The sequence below is a fragment of the Mustela erminea genome, chromosome X (assembly GCF_009829155.1).
Source record: "Mustela erminea isolate mMusErm1 chromosome X, mMusErm1.Pri, whole genome shotgun sequence".
Classification (NCBI taxonomy): domain Eukaryota; kingdom Metazoa; phylum Chordata; class Mammalia; order Carnivora; family Mustelidae; genus Mustela; species Mustela erminea.
In genome coordinates, this window is record NC_045635.1 from 6,708,179 (window position 1) to 6,723,186 (window position 15,008).

A 15,008-nucleotide genomic window follows, 5' to 3' on the forward strand; every position below is an offset into this window, starting at 1 on the left:
CGGGCTCTCGAAGCTTGGAGCGGGCACGCGGCTTCGCCGTTTTCACTTCCTGGAGGCAGCACTTGTGTTGAAATCTCCCCCAGGAGCTCTGTCGCGGTCAGGAGGGGAGCCTTCTCCGAGTCTGGCTGTCTGGCCCGTTTGCTCAGTCTGCCGCCTCAGTGTCAGGACCAGCTTTCGGGCACGTGGTCCCCTGCCTGTGGAGCAGACTGCCCGTCCGTTCGGCGTTCAGTGAGCTTGCGGCCAACAGTTACCGATTGCTTCTGGCTCTCCGGTGACTGGAAGGTCCCGAGCCTGGAACGCTGACTGAGGCCGTGTGCCTGTCTTTGAGGCGCTTGGGAGTGTAGTGGGGGGAGCAGTTACGTGCCCGGCGGGGAGCACTGCAGCCCTCCCCATCGCATAGAGGTATACCTGCTTGTGGGGGCCGAGGGGGCTTCAAAAAGGAGGTGCTTTCACAGAGGGACTTGGAAGACAGTAGGGCTTCCCGGGGGGCAGAAGAGGACAGAAGCAGCAGCACTTTGGAAAAACTTGTCCTGGGGAAGTGACAGAAAGGACTTAAGCTGGTGAGCTAGTTCCAGCACTCCTACGTCACGTGGAGGTTGTTGCTTTAAAAGACACTCGTGGGCTAAGGAATTGCGAGCAGAGTTACGAGGGCGAACTTGGTGAGCGCACTGAGCGTGGCCTTTGGTGGGATGCGGCGGCGGGAAGCCCGTGTGGTTCTGGAGGGGGGTCCTGCGGGTCTGAGTGAACTTAGGGGAGCGGGAGTGAAGGGTATGTCGCCAGTCATTATTATATATAGGGGCAGAAATCACCCGTTCTTGATGAGCCATATGGAACGTTCTGGGTGAGGGAGAAGAGCAGGCGTTCTCTGAGGATGAGTCCCGGGTGGGCTGAGCGGGTACATGCAGATGCTGCTGCTCGCTTCGAGAAGGGAGGCGGAAGGAGAAGCACGTGATGGCGCTGCCACTGCTGTGCTTCCAGTTTTGGTGAAGAGGGACCCTGTGCGAGAATGAGTTCCACTGTGGATGAACGACTCAGAGTCGCTCTGGGTCCGTCCAGGTGGCGCCGCGCCTAGGGGGCGGTGGGGACGAAAACTGGAGCCCAGGAGAGAGCCTGGGGCCGGAGGGAGGCATGAGCCTCCCTTGCAGAGTGAGGAAGCCGGAGCGGGGCAGGGGCAGGTGCCACAGGTGGGCTGCAGGCCCGGTGCCGAGGCAAGGACGAGGGCCGCAGCCTGGGTCGGGGGGTGCGGCCCGAGCCACAGAAGTCAGCGAGAAGGTTGGAAATAGCCACCAGTTTGACCGAGACCAGCTCATTTGGTTTCGTGTCCACCCGTGTGCATGCGCAGTGTGAGAGGTTGTGTGGTGGCGTCTCGGGCCCCGCTGCAGCCAGCGTCTGCGCGGCCGTCGGGGCTCCTGCTCCTCTCAGCCGCGCCCGTGCGGACGGAAGGCGTTCGGCCCGCGCTCCAGGAGGCTTCGTGGCGCAGATGCTCCCGCGGCGCGCGTCGTCCGCGTCTTCCGGACGAGGGTTTTACTCGGAAGCCGCTCACGCACGCCCTTTCCGTTGCAGAGCTCACGCAGATCGAGGACCCCCGCGAACAGTGGCGGCGCGAGCAGGAACGGATGCTGAAGGAGTACTTGATCGTGGCCCAGGAGGCGCTCAATGCCAAGAAGGAGATCTACCAGATTAAGCAGCAGCGGTTCGAGCTGGCGCAGGAGGAGTACCAGCAGCTGCACAGGCTGTGCGAGGACGACAGCCGCTCCCACGCCAGCTGTGAGTCCACGCCTCCCGGGGCACCCCCGCCTGACGCCGGAAGCCCCCCTGCCCCAGCCCCCTCTAGGTCACCCGCAGACACCGAGCTTGACTCGGGCGAGGCCGACTCCCGGGGTGTCTAAGCACGTGCTCTTAGGGAGGGAGCCCTCTCCGTTTTAGGGGCTGCCGCGTGCGGACCTCTAAAGCAGCAGCGGGTGCGCCGGTGTTGGAGGAACCCGCTCCCCTCTCAGAAACCCAAGCGTTTTGTTACGGATGCAGCCAGTCACCGCTGGAGCCTGTCCCCTCCCCACAGAGTTGTCACACTGAACCGCCCACCAGGGTTCACAGGGCCGTGACTGTTGGGGGTGCCACTGAACCTGGCAAGAATGTGTGGGGGTGCTACCGCTAGGTCTGTGTTACAACGGCCTAGGTCCACTTGAGACACGGACAGACTTACCTGGGACATGACTGCCACTGTGCCAGGTATTTAGCTCTGTTGACACAGCCTTGAGCATTAAAGACACGGTCAGAACTTTACTCTGTGTTGCAAGTCAGAATGGAGTTAAGGCCGAGGGGCTAGAGGTCTTTCTTTTTGCACCTGCTGTTGAAGGCGAATATGCCTTTCAAGCTGTGGGGAGGAGAGGGGTGCGTGTCCCCCATAACAGGAACAGAAGAGCGTTCTGCTGTCAGTGTGCCCTGACAGAAGGTCAGGACTTGGGTATAATGGTATGTTGTTTCCAGGTCGTCTTACCTCTTGTTCTTCAAATATAGGTAACTGCTAGATTTTTGTCGTTTTTGGTTTAAGTATCCATCAGAATGCAGTGGTCAGCTCAGTGCTAATTTTTAGAGTCTGGTTTTTTATCTCTAGTTTCTTTTCTTACACTGTCTTTCTCTGATTCTCATATCAGGCCTCACAGAAAGAATTTTGAAGTGTTGCCTCCTCCTCTCTTTTCAGAAAGAGTTTGTGTGGGATTGGTATTTGCTAGAACTTGATAGAATTCACCAAAAAAGCCATCTGGACCTTGAGTTCCTTGTGGGAATGTTTGTAACTATAAATTCAATATCTTTAATAGATACAGGGCTATTCAGATATTCTGTTTCTTGAGTCAATTTTGGTATTTGTGTGTTTCAAAGAATTTGTCTATTTCATCTAATCCAAAAGTCTGTAAACTTTTTTTTTTTTTTAAAGCAAGTCTTAGAAAGTAAATACTTTAGGCTTTGTGGGCCATATGGTCTCAGTGGCAACTACTCAACCTGTCTTCATAGTGCAAAAGCAGCGAGAGACAATACATAAACCGATATGTGTGGCTTGCTCTGATCAAAGTGTAAACACAGGTAACAAGCCCGATTTGGCCTGCAGGGAATTTGCAGACTGCTGATCTAAGTTGTCAAGTTTATGAAGTTGTTTGTAGAATTTCCTTACCCATTCTTTTAGTATCTAGACACTCTGAGGTGGTGTCCTTTCATTCTAAATGAATACTAAATACTAAATACTAAAAATTTGTTTGTTTGTTTGTTTTCTGAATCAGTGTAGCTAAACTTTTATTGATTGTATTTATCTTTACAATAAACTGGCTTTGGTTTTTTTTTTTTTTCTTTTCCCATTTCTTGTCTGTTTCTATTTTATTGATTTCTCTTCTTTATTATTTTCTTCCTGCTTCTTAGTTTGGCTTTACTCTGTTCTTCCTTTTCTAGCTTCATAAAGTAGAAGCTTAGAGCATTGATTTTAGGGCTTTCTTACTTCCTTACATAACCTCTGAAGGTAGGACTTCTTCGTTAAGTGCAGCTTTAACTACCTGCCACAAATGTTGGTATTCTTTCAGTCAATTCAAAATGGTTTCCCATGTCCTTTGTAGTTTTTCTTTTGAGCCATGGGTTCTTTAAAAGTAAGTTGTTGGGACTTTTTAAAGATGTCATGTTGATTTCTAATTGAATTCTGCTGTAGTCAGAAACTACACATTGTAAGATTTCAGTCTTTGGGAATCTACGACTTAGCGCCCGGCATTTGGTCTCTCTCAGGGGCCTTATGGGATTAGAAGCCCATGGACTTGGTACCTCGAGGTCACACCTAGCTGTAGTGGTGACTTATAACTTTCTGAGAGCATATGGTTAGGGATTTGGAGCCTTTTAGAAAGTGCCTTGATAGAAGCTGGCTTGAACCATAGGAATTTATTTTTGTAGCTTCAGGAGGACTGCATACTGGCGGTCTCATGTGAGTTTGCCTACTAGAATGTCTCTTCCCAGTACCCTTGAGGGACCTTATCTGTCTCCTGGTTGGGTTTGGTTAGGTCTCCAAAGGCTCTTCCATTGGTTTCTCTAAGAATGGAATGAGAGAAAGACATAGCAGAACAATTTGGCAGGAAGTTTCTTGCCAGTGAACATGGCTCTAGTGTTGACTTGAGAGTCTGACACGCTCATCAGAATCCCGACCAGCCTAGAGGTCTCTGTACACGTAGTCTCTGCATCCACTTGTCTGAGTGGCCTCGGGGGCCAGACTGGGCCTGCCTGTTTTCACGAAGGGTGGGAGACGCAGGTGGATTTTGCTGGGGTCTATTGGCTCATCTGGGAAAAGACTCTGAATGGAATCTAGGACTCACTCTGAGTGCTTTACCGAAAGGTTGCTGCTGTCTGTCCCTGGGGTTCCGACCAAGCTTTCAGCTTGCCATTTAACCTGAACTACCCATTACGATGAGGAAAGCTCTGTTAGATGACTCAGAGGAGTTCTTTCTGGCCGCACGGGTCTCCCTCAGCCCAGAGTGCTGTCAGGGCTAGTCGTCTAAAGCAGGGAGGCGCCTTCGTGCTCCGGGACTGGGAACAGAATAACCCTTGGACGCAGTTCGCATTACTTCCTTCATCGGCAATGACTTGAAGCAAAAAGAGCCAGGATTCAGTGGGCTAGTGTTATTATCTCTGCATTGTTGGGATTGCAACGTTCTGAGGTACATGAGGCCGTCTGTCTTTGCTGTACATGTGAGAAACGGTATCGGGAAGGCTAAGTTACTTCTTCAAAGTCACATACCCAGTAAATGGTAGAACTTGGCCTCGAACCGAGGCCTGTTTGTATGTGTGGCCTTCGATGCCTTGTACTGTGTCCTAGACATGGGAGAGGCAGCACCTAAGAGCTAATCGTGTTTTTGAAACATGTTGCCTTCCTGTTGTTTGAGTAATCCGGAAATAAAGACCTATTATAAATGGACAAGTCACCTGGCAGTTTTGAAACTAAAAGGGGCAAGTGGAAGGCAGAGCACTATCTACTTCTGAGCACCTGCTGTTGGTAGGTACTAAATGTCGGGGACATGATTTATCCCTAACGGCTGATTGTAGGGAAAAATAAGACCGTGATGGTGAACAGAGGAATGAACTAAAATAGCCATTTTTAGGGGCGCCTGGGTGGCTCAGTGGGTTAAGCTTCTGCCTTCGGCTCAGGTCATGATCTCGGGGGCCTGGGATCGAGCCCCACATTGGCTCTCTGCTTGGTGCGGAGCCTGCTTCCTCCTCTCTCTCTCTGTCTGCCTCCCTGTCTACTTGTGATCTCTCTCTCTGTCAAATAAATAAAGAATTTAAAAAAAAAAAAACAGCCATTTTTGATACTGAGCAGAAGGGGGAGGCTGGGAGGAAGGGATGTGCATTTCTCCCACACCCGGCACAGATTTCCCCGGAGTTATGGAAATCACCAGAATAAAACTCCATTCACTGGGGAGAAAAGATTTTGTGTCAATATTGGGCCATCTGGTATCTAAGAATATCCACGCCTTGACCTTTTTAAATTTTATTTTATTTCATTTTTTTTTTGTCCCTGAGCAAAGCAGATTCAGATGCTGGCTGGATTTGAGCATACATGTCCCCACGAGACCAAGAACCCTATTCTGCTGTGTTTCTGGCGGCTGCTTGGTACCCAGACCAGTTTTCTGCTCTGTAGAGCACGGGCACAGAGCTGCTCAGGAGCGGATGCACTCTGACGCGCACGCACTACTTCCCTGCAGCTCGCTTTGTGGTGTTCTCGCACTTTCTTCACGTGTTATCTTGTGTTGTGTTGCTGGCAAAGGAGGTTTATTAAAGCTGTTGTAGTGAAGGAATTTATTGCAGCTTTCAGGAGCACTACAAAAACGGAAAACCGAAGTACTTCCTGACAGTTGGAGACCTTTGTGTTTCTTGACCTGGGTGGTCACATTTGTATTGGCTTTGCATTAAGTCCTTTTCTTTACGCTTTTCTTGATGGGTGTTATTCCCCCACCCCAAAGGAGAAAGAGAAACGAGGGGACTGCATTAACTTGTTAACATTGGCTCATATCTCGAGGTGGAAAGAGGGAGGTCTTTTTCTTTCTTTAAATTTATTTTAAAATGTGTCTCCCAGTTCTATGTGTTTATTTCATATGGTGAGCTGATTCCTCATCTAGAAGAAGATAGCCTGCTTTCTGCATCGTTACGCGGTCTTCTCTTTGCCTTTTCCACTGAATACGTTTGTTGTGTCCGAAGCTTTCATTCTGGAGCTAATCGTTCAGTTTTCCGGAGAACCTTTAGCTTCTGGATGCATTCGGATGAAGCCTGCGACCATTTGCAGGGTCAATTATAGTCTAATCCACAGGTCAGCAAATGTTGTATGGCCTCTGGGCTGACTCTTGTCCACTCTGGCTGTTTATAAATAAAGCATTATTGGAACACAGCCACGTGCCCTCACTTACCTATTGTCTATAGTAGCTACGGCAGCAGAGTTGAGAACGAGGCAGAGACTGTATATGGCCCACGTCGCCATAAGTGTTTACTGTTTGGCCCTTTGCAGAGAAAGTTTCCCAACACCAGGTCTACACCAGTAGCTCTGAACTCTGGCTACAGGGTATAATCGCCTGAGGGGCTTTTTAAAACTGCTGCCTGTGGAGCACTCCCAGAGATTTTGATCTGCTTGGCTTTGGGTGGGGCCAGGCATTTTTTGGTAGAACTTCCCAGGTGATTCCCAGCATTGGGAATCCAGTAGTCTGGATTGACTTGTGATGGTCTCTTCCAGCAGCAGGCACCTGACTTTGATACCCTGGCTCTTAGGAACTACCAGAAGTCTGCACCAGAAGTCTGTCTCTTCGGATAGTTCGGAGAGTTGGCCTAACGTCCCGTGAGAAAGTGCTGACCCTCCCTGAATTCCTCAGTTGGGTGGTGGTGAAGCTGGACCTTATCAGTTCTCAGTTTGGCCGGCATTCTTTCTAAGGCTAAGGCTTTACGCCCATCCCACAAAGACTGTCTTGCCCGGGTTATCCCCACAGAGGGTTTCTCCCCTTCTGTCTAGGTTAGGGTCATGGCCACAGTCCATCCATTCAGCCCTTTGTTTTCCTTCCTGCAAGCATGTTGGAGCCGGCAGGAGGAGAATGGATCATGCAGCATTTTTCACAGGTGTTAGTTGGCAAGACTCAGTCTCGAAGGTGCTTGTGGAGCATAGGTGTCTGTTGAGAAGTAACCCCCTAGCCTGCCCCAGAGAACATTTCCGAGAGAATTCTTGGTTTGAATTTGGTGGCATCTTGTGTTACTTCTGCGGGGACCTCTGAGTGGGCCTGTTTAATTTTTTTCTTCCATTGCTTATGGCACCTTTAAAAACCAATGTCATGCCCTCTGTGGGCCTGGGTTGTGGACATGCGTGCCTTTGTTGCTGCTCTGGTAATTAGTACCTGTCAGCACGGGAGCTGTCGGGGCTTGCCAGCCTTTCTGCAGCCGTTCTCTTGGCTTCCTTGAGCCCTCCCTGAAGTGCTGACCCCTGGAGGCGCACACCCGGTCCTAAGGCGCAGAGTGCCCTGAGCACATCTTTGGGGAAGGACTGCTGGTCTTCTAAAGCATGTGTTCCCCCTTGGGTGACCTCAGGTTCTCACAGCACAGAGGAGGCCGGTGTGGAACAGAGCAACAGGGAGGCAGAGACAGACACACGAGCGTACATGTTTTCCCTTTTCAATACCCCATAAAATCCAAATCCAAAATCAGTACTGGGGTCTGCAGCATCTCGAGTGCTAAGGACACAGGTGACATTCACCTGTTGGACAGTCGGCCCTGGGGAGCCGGAAGTCTGTGCCTTCGCCCGATGGGGAAGCGAATCTGATTAAAGAACCTTGGGCAGCTGGCCCGCAGGAGCCCAAGCTTCAGACGGAAGTCCCTTTTTGACTGATGTAGAGCGAGTCACTACAAGCTTAGGCTTTGTCAAGTGGGGAAGTGTAATCATCATTTCTCAGAAGATTTTTTTTAATAAGATTTATTTATTTGGGACGCCCAGGTGGCTCAGTTAGCTAAGCCTCTGCCTTCAACTCAGGTCATGATCCCGGGGTCCTGGGATCGAATCCCACATCAGCAGGGATCCTGCTTCTCCATTGCTCTATGAGGCCATGGCTTTCCGGGCTCCCCCTCCAGGACTGGGTACACGCTGAGTGTCCAGGGGAGAGGTGCGTACCTGACAAGCTCAAGGTCCCGTTAGTTCGGCAGGGTAACTGGGGGCCAGTTGCTGTATTTGTCCCGCTCGGTGCTGGTGTTTCAGGTGTCCGCTCATTTTCCCTGTGGAATCGCAGAGGAATTTCGTGGCAACGATTTCAGACCGTGGTCACTGCTGTTTAACTTTGCAGTTAACACCGCAGGGCTTGGGTGACGGGGCTCCTCTCTGCCCCAAGTGGAACAATCCCAGGTGATCGCTGTGGGCACCGTCTTCCTCAAAGGCAGGCTGACACACAGGGAGGTGAGGAGCCTGCGAGCCCGGCCCTCATTGGCTTCTTATCCGGGGCCAAGTGACAGTCCCTTCGGCTCTGGTCTGGGAAGCCTTTAAGTCCCAGGAGTTTGATGTAGAGATGTTACAGAAATGATTTCTAAATCTTCAGGGCTTTGTCTAAGGTGTGGCTTTCAGTGCTGCTCTTCCGTGAGGCGGAAGAGGCCGTCAGGACGGAAACTGTAGGCCTGGAGATAGATACTCATTGTCTAAGAAGGAAATCTGTTTTAGAAGTATCTCACTCTGTGTCTTCAAGAGATTACGATTCTAAATCTAAGAACATTTGAGATAAAGTTGGCAATTGCTTGGTTCTTCCAGATGCTTATTTCTAGTAGATTCTGGTGGTTTGAAATTCTGACTGATAGGGACTTGAATAGCAAATGTCTTCGAGAGCTGGTTTTAAAGAGGTGTCCAAACCGCTCAATGAACGTCGGACTTGCTGTGTCAGCTGCCTGATGACTTGAGCCATCCTCTCTGTGACAAAGTCAGAAAATGGATTTGATCTAGTTTCCGGCCATTGGCACCCTAGTTATCCCAATGACAGTCACCCTCCAGTCCCCGGATCACAGGAGTCTGGGAAAGAGGCTGGGCTGCAGCTGGGCCTTCTGAGCAGGTGACATGACCGCCAGGGCCCCGGAGGCAGGTCACACCAGGGCGGGGTAGCCACAGAGGAGGACAGGGGAGTGCCCCAGCGGTGAGGGCCAGGCTGGACCACGTGGTTGCTGTGCACAAGCTCGTGGCTTCTGGAGCCTAAGAGAAAGGAGACGGAAGCAGCGAGAAAAAGTAGTGTGGGGAGGTGAATGGGGGCGCTAGCCACAAGACGCAGCCACTCACCGCCTGAGCAGCTGACGCACTGGCACGGGCTCCCCGCTGACCGCGCCACCGGCAGTTGGTCCGCTGTGCCCGGCGCACAGCTCGGCAGCCCTCCGGCTCGCGTTCACCCCCACGTGCGGGCCCTGCACACTCACGATGCCGCAAGCCTTGCCAGGAGTTTGGACCCCGGAATGGATTCGTACCGCATGTACTATTTTCATAGTGAGAGCAGTTTTCCAGCCCACAACCCCCCACCCCACCCCCACCTGCTGAGTGTATCTGTGGTTTTTGATCCTAGTAATTTTGCAGTCGAAGTGAACACAGAGTTTTGTTTTACCGACAGCCATGGATTTTTCTCATGTGGAATCACGAAGGAAGGCCTCATGCAGAAATCCAACATCAAGATTTGAGGATGTGAAATGTTAATTCCTTAGGAGCCGGTGCTGACTTGTAAACTGATTATTGACAAGAGATTTAGAATTGAGTATTGACTCACAAGTTCCTGTCTATGTGTATTGCCTTATGTTAAAGGATCCATTATAAAATAAAATATTTTCCTTCTGTTTAGCCTTCTCTGGATATTCAGCAAATACAAAGTACGACCCATACCAAATTAAAGCAGAAATAGCAAGTCGTCGGGATAGGGTGAGTAGAATGAGCGCTTTCGTAACTAGAAGCCCCATTCGTGTTTCTGTGTAATGTTACTTAACGTGGCTCATTTAATGCTGGTCAGTGTGACTACCGCTCAAATTTTGGTTTGAAGGTTTTCACTTACATGGATTATTATTACATTTGGTTTTACTCTTCACGTTTTTCTAAGAGGACGGGCAAAGTTTCTTTTTGAAACAGCAGCGCATCTAACATCCCTCTGTGTTTTTCATAGAGCTAGACTCCTCCTGCCCAATTTGTTACGATTTGGTGACATTAAGCCCTAATCTCAAAGGACTGCTTCCCTTTATTAGTGGGATGCCAGCCTTGACCGTCGGCAGCTTTAGCATCTGCCGGTGTTCCCTGGTTGCTGTATTCCTAGGGAGAGCCTTCCTGTAGTGCTGTTTGACCAGAAGGTTCTGATGGCCCTTGCGAGTGACACTGGAGTTCGTTATGTGCTGCCCCGTTTCATCCCTTCAGCCCCGTCTTGGGTGTGAGGGAAAGGGGACCGTTGTGTCGCAGTTGCAGCAGCAAAGCATGGCAGACACCTTGGAAACGAGGCCTCCTCTTCTGGTGTCTCGTTCCCGAAACCAGAATGTCTCAGCGCAGTGGCTCTCAAAGCCTAGCGCACCTGAGAAACATATGTGGGGTGTCGGTGAAACGTGGGAGCTGCCAGGCCCAGCGCCTGAGTCTTGACACGGGCCTGCAGTGGGTGCTGGAAGCTGCCGACGGTGGCGCTCAGGGGACTGACTTTCCCTGGCGGGACAGCATGCTTTTAGCGACAGCGCTGCAGGGCAGGATCTAAGCAGTAAGCAGAGGGAAGGTGAAAAAAGCGTGATGTGGTTTACTGATGGTGACGGGTAATCAGTGCCTTGAAAAAGAGAGCGGTGGCGGGTTCCGCAGAGGCAGGACCCTCTCGGGGATCCGGGAGGCTCGCATCTCCGCGGGACACTTCTTCCAGGATGGCCACTGGGTGTAAGCCTGGGAGAGAAATCCGTGGACGGGGGAGGCGACCCGGTGGGTTGTCAGCTAATCGGGAACGTAGGTGACAGTGCGGACAACTGCCGACGTCATTTTCACCACAGCTTTTCTTTGAGAAAAAAAATGTCATTTGTCTTCAGCTTTCCAGACTGAAACGCGAGCTGACGCAGATGAAGCAGGAGCTGCAGTCCAAGGAGAAGGGGGTGGAGACCCTGCGAGAGTGAGTTGCCCTGATTGCAGGAGGGGCGCCCTTCCTGGCGCTTCCTCCTGTGCTCCCCTGGGCGCCGCCTGCCCTGGCCCTCCAGCCGGGCCGGCGTTCCCTTTTATGCTTTTCTTTATGCTCCTTTATTTTCCAATCCTAAAGCCTCAGAGTCCTTTTTTTCCTTAAGGGTACTCGGTTCTTTTAAGTGGAGAAACGTGGGAAACAAGACCTTTATTTTCTATTTATGCACGTTCTCTGTAGCTGCGCTGTCCAAGGCATGCAAGGCTGTTTAAATTTGAATTCCACTCTTGTTCGTTTTAGTCTCAAAGTTTTTTATTCTACAATTCCAATATCAATTCATTAGAATGAAATACAATTAAATATTCAGAACCGTGTCACATAGCCGCATTGGAAGTGCTCAGCTGTCACTTGGCGGCTGGTGTAGATTTTCTCTGCCTCGGCGCGATGGACATTTTGGACCCGGTGACTCTTCGTGCATCGTAGGGTGTTTAGCTCTGACCCCGTGGATGCCAGTAGTACCCTCTCACCCGGTTGTGACAGCCAAGACTACCTCTAGATGTTGACGCTGTCACATGTTTCCTGGAGGGCACATGAGCCCCTGGTTGAGAACCACTGGGCTGGAGGCCACTGGCTTGAAAAGCACAGATAATCGAACATTCCCACTGTCCCAGAACATCCTGTTGCACAATCTGGTCTGTAGGTCTTCCTCCTGTCAGCATCTTTACAGTTAGAACTTTATCCCCACTAAGAGCTTGGGGTTGAATTTCTTTTTGGGGGAGCTATGTTAAGTCAGCAAATTCAGTGAACAAAAGTGATTTTATAAATGGTGCTACTGTTCTTTCGATAGAATTGATTTTCTTGAGAAAGGGTGGCGTATGCCTTTTGGTCAGCCGAGAGTCCATTCTGTCTCGATTCCGAGCCCGGCTTCACTTGCCGAACTTGAGCATGACCTTCACGAAACCTTCTGTGCCTACTTTTCTCATCAGTCAGTGGGGGTGGTTTTCGCTCAGGCTGCTCTGACAAAATACCGGAGACTGGGGGCTTAACCAGCAAACATTGACTTCTCACAGTTCTGGAGGCAGGAAGTCCAAAATCAAGGCATTGGCAAGTGGAATCCGGCGAGGGCCTGCTTGCTGCCTTCTTGCCCTGTCTTTATGTGCTGCTGCTGGTGGTGGTGAGCTCTGGCCTCCGGGGTCTCTTCTTTTAAAGACACTCAATCTGTCATGGGAGACCCCACTCTCACGATCTCCTCTGTTACGGCCCCCACCGAGGGCCTCCTCCATATACCATCACAGTGGGAGTTAGGGCTCACCTTGTGAACTGTGGAGGGCCGGGCACATTGGGTCCGGAGCAGCGGACATTGGGCCGAATTGTCCAGAGGGCAGCCCCAGGCCGAGCCTGCTCTGGCCAGCCTTCAGCAAGTGGCAGGGGTCCGTGCTGCTGCCTTCTCAGGAAGCGTGGGCCTCATGCCGCTCTCTTGAATCCTGTGTGCGGAGGCAACGACAGGGTGCCGCACCTGACCGAAGGATTGCTCTTTATAGGGGAGGGACACGAGAACATCAGTGTTTGACAAGTGTAATTATCTCAGCCTCATATAAAGGCTGATTACCGGGCGTGTCAAACCCTGTTGTTTAATACTAGGTTGAGATTCGCTTTCTTAATCATCCAGGATTGTTTTGGTTGATGATTTCTTTGCCCAGTTTTATTTCTGGGCTTATTTATCAAGGACTTACTATAGGCACCAAAGGAGTCATAGTAGAAAGGGGAGCTGGCTCCTGCCTGAGGGGACTTGGACTTGGCTCTCTCTGGCCCTGAGACCCAACCGTGCCTTCTGCAGGTTGTGGCACATGGCGGACTTCAGTAGTCCTGTCCACAGACTTAGTGTGACCTGGACCCTGTCAACCCTGCTGTCAGCTTTCTGTTTCTCTGCGGTTCCCCGGCGGCGTGTGCGCATGTGTGCGAGTGCCCATGCGCTCTCCTGTGATTCAGTCCGCCATGGGGGTTCCTTTTGTTAGTCCTGGTCAGTATAGCTTTTGAGAAAAGTTTTGCTTGGGCAGAGCTGTCGTCTTTCTAGTATCGGCTCCTGGTTTTGTGGCCCATCTTGGCCCTCTGCTGCGGTGCCTCCCAGCGCGCCGATACGGGTCCTGTAACTACCCCGGCCTCCAGATGCTCAGATGTGTGCGAGGCGGCATCTGGATGTGCTGTGGCCACACTTGCCCGTGTCACTTCCGCTCACGGGCCAGGTATGATGTAGGCAGAAGCAAATCGTTAAATTTGGGAGGCCTTCTCAAGTTTCTAGGGCTGTCTGCTTGAACTGGAGATTGACTTGCTCCTCCCCTTTGGCCACACAGTGGCTCTCTCTCATTACCGGGGAGGAGGGCGGACGCTTGGCAGGGTCTTCGGATGACACGGCGCAACCGAACGTGAGCCTCGTTCCGGCTGCACATTGCAGTTACGACCCTTGTCCCTTGTAGAAGCTCTGGGGAAGGTGATGGAGGTTCGGCGTGCTTCGGAAACACTCTGAAGCCACACAGGACCCCCAAGCCCCGGCCCGGTGCCTCTCCCTGCCGGCTCTGGCTTTGGTAGCAAGATTGACGGCCCCAGGGCCCGTCCCCTTGGCCTCTGCCACCCTGGCTGTGGCCATTCCCTTCTGTGAACACAGAGGTTCCGACACCCCGGCAACTGAAGGCTGATCGCTAGAAAAGCAAAGGTGCTGGGGCTTGGGGCGTTGAGGGGAGCGAAGAAACCCCTTCTCTTGGCACCTCTAGGAAGTCAGTTCATTGCCTGTAGTGGAACTAATTTCAAGAAGGGGAAGAGGCAGCCTCGGGTTGTCCAGATTTATGGGATGGGAGGCAGCCAGTGCAGGGACAGCTGTGACCAGAGACCTGTGGGGGTAAATGGGTCCCTGCCCAGGGAACCATCCTTCCTCCCTGCCAGAGCCTGTGGGGATGCCCGCCCCTCTCTAGGGGAGGCTGAGGAGGGGCATAGGAGAAGGTTCTGGACCCAGCCTTGGTCCTGGGTGACTCACTGCAGCTTTCCAGCTAGAGCCACCTCGAGAGGCTGTTTAATTGTACATGCTCGCTCCGTCTTCCCAGGAAGGAGACAAAGCATGGGCACGCATGCCATGCTTCAAAATCTTTGCAAGTGAAAAATAATCTCGTAGCCTTCCCCTGAATTATACAGGCTATGTAGGAGATGGAAACAGCCTTATTATTTTTCTGGTGTTGAAGACTGGCTGTTAGGCTTCCATCGAATCTTGCAGGTTGGCGTTATTATTGAGGAATTTTGAAAACCTTCTGTGAGCATGGATGATGTGATTACCTTTCCCCTACTGTGAAATCCTAACTCTAAGCAGATAATACACGAGCCGTGGCATGGAGAAGGGCTTCTTGGATGTTGTTACCAGCATTGATTTAAGGCAGAGACCCTAGGTTTTCCTCCAGAAAATTTTCTGCTGTTCTTGCTTCCCAGAATATCCAGGATATTCTTTTCCAGAGCTCCTCGCCAGGAGTTTAGCCGCTTATAACATTTTAAACTCTTACTTGTTTATCTTGGTGAGCTTTCCTGGCTAGCAAGGAAATCCATCATTACGCTTGGGTCCAAGTGAAGTAAAAAGAACCTTTTGTATTTTTTTTTTTTTTTTAGGTCTATGTGTGTTGTTAATTTTTGTAAATGGGAGCTGGCCATGGACACAGTCTCTGGGTTAGTGGTAGAATAGGGACGTGTGTGTGTGTGTGTGTGTGTGTAACGTATATAAACTTCCACTGATGGAAAATGCCAAGTACACACAAAAGTAGAAAGAACAGTAGCGTGGAGCCCTCCTGTACCCTTCTCCACGCCTCACCACCGAGCCACATGGGGGCCGGTCCTGTT

General features: G+C 51.2%; 1 protein-coding gene across 4 annotated transcripts in view; it reads left to right on the top strand.

The window, feature by feature from the left end:
• Positions 1-15,008, top strand: part of WWC3 (WWC family member 3) — a 108,950-nt gene that overhangs the window by 42,867 nt on the left and 51,075 nt on the right. For 3 of the 4 annotated variants that reach the window (XM_032329507.1, XM_032329509.1, XM_032329508.1), the window contains 3 exons: positions 1,564-1,767; positions 9,852-9,928; positions 11,053-11,132. In XM_032329507.1, coding sequence (XP_032185398.1) covers positions 1,564-1,767; positions 9,852-9,928; positions 11,053-11,132 — 361 coding nt within the window. Of the gene's footprint in view, positions 1-1,563; positions 1,768-9,851; positions 9,929-11,052; positions 11,133-15,008 lie in introns of those variants that run through there. The other variant, XM_032329510.1, reaches the window with a different exon arrangement.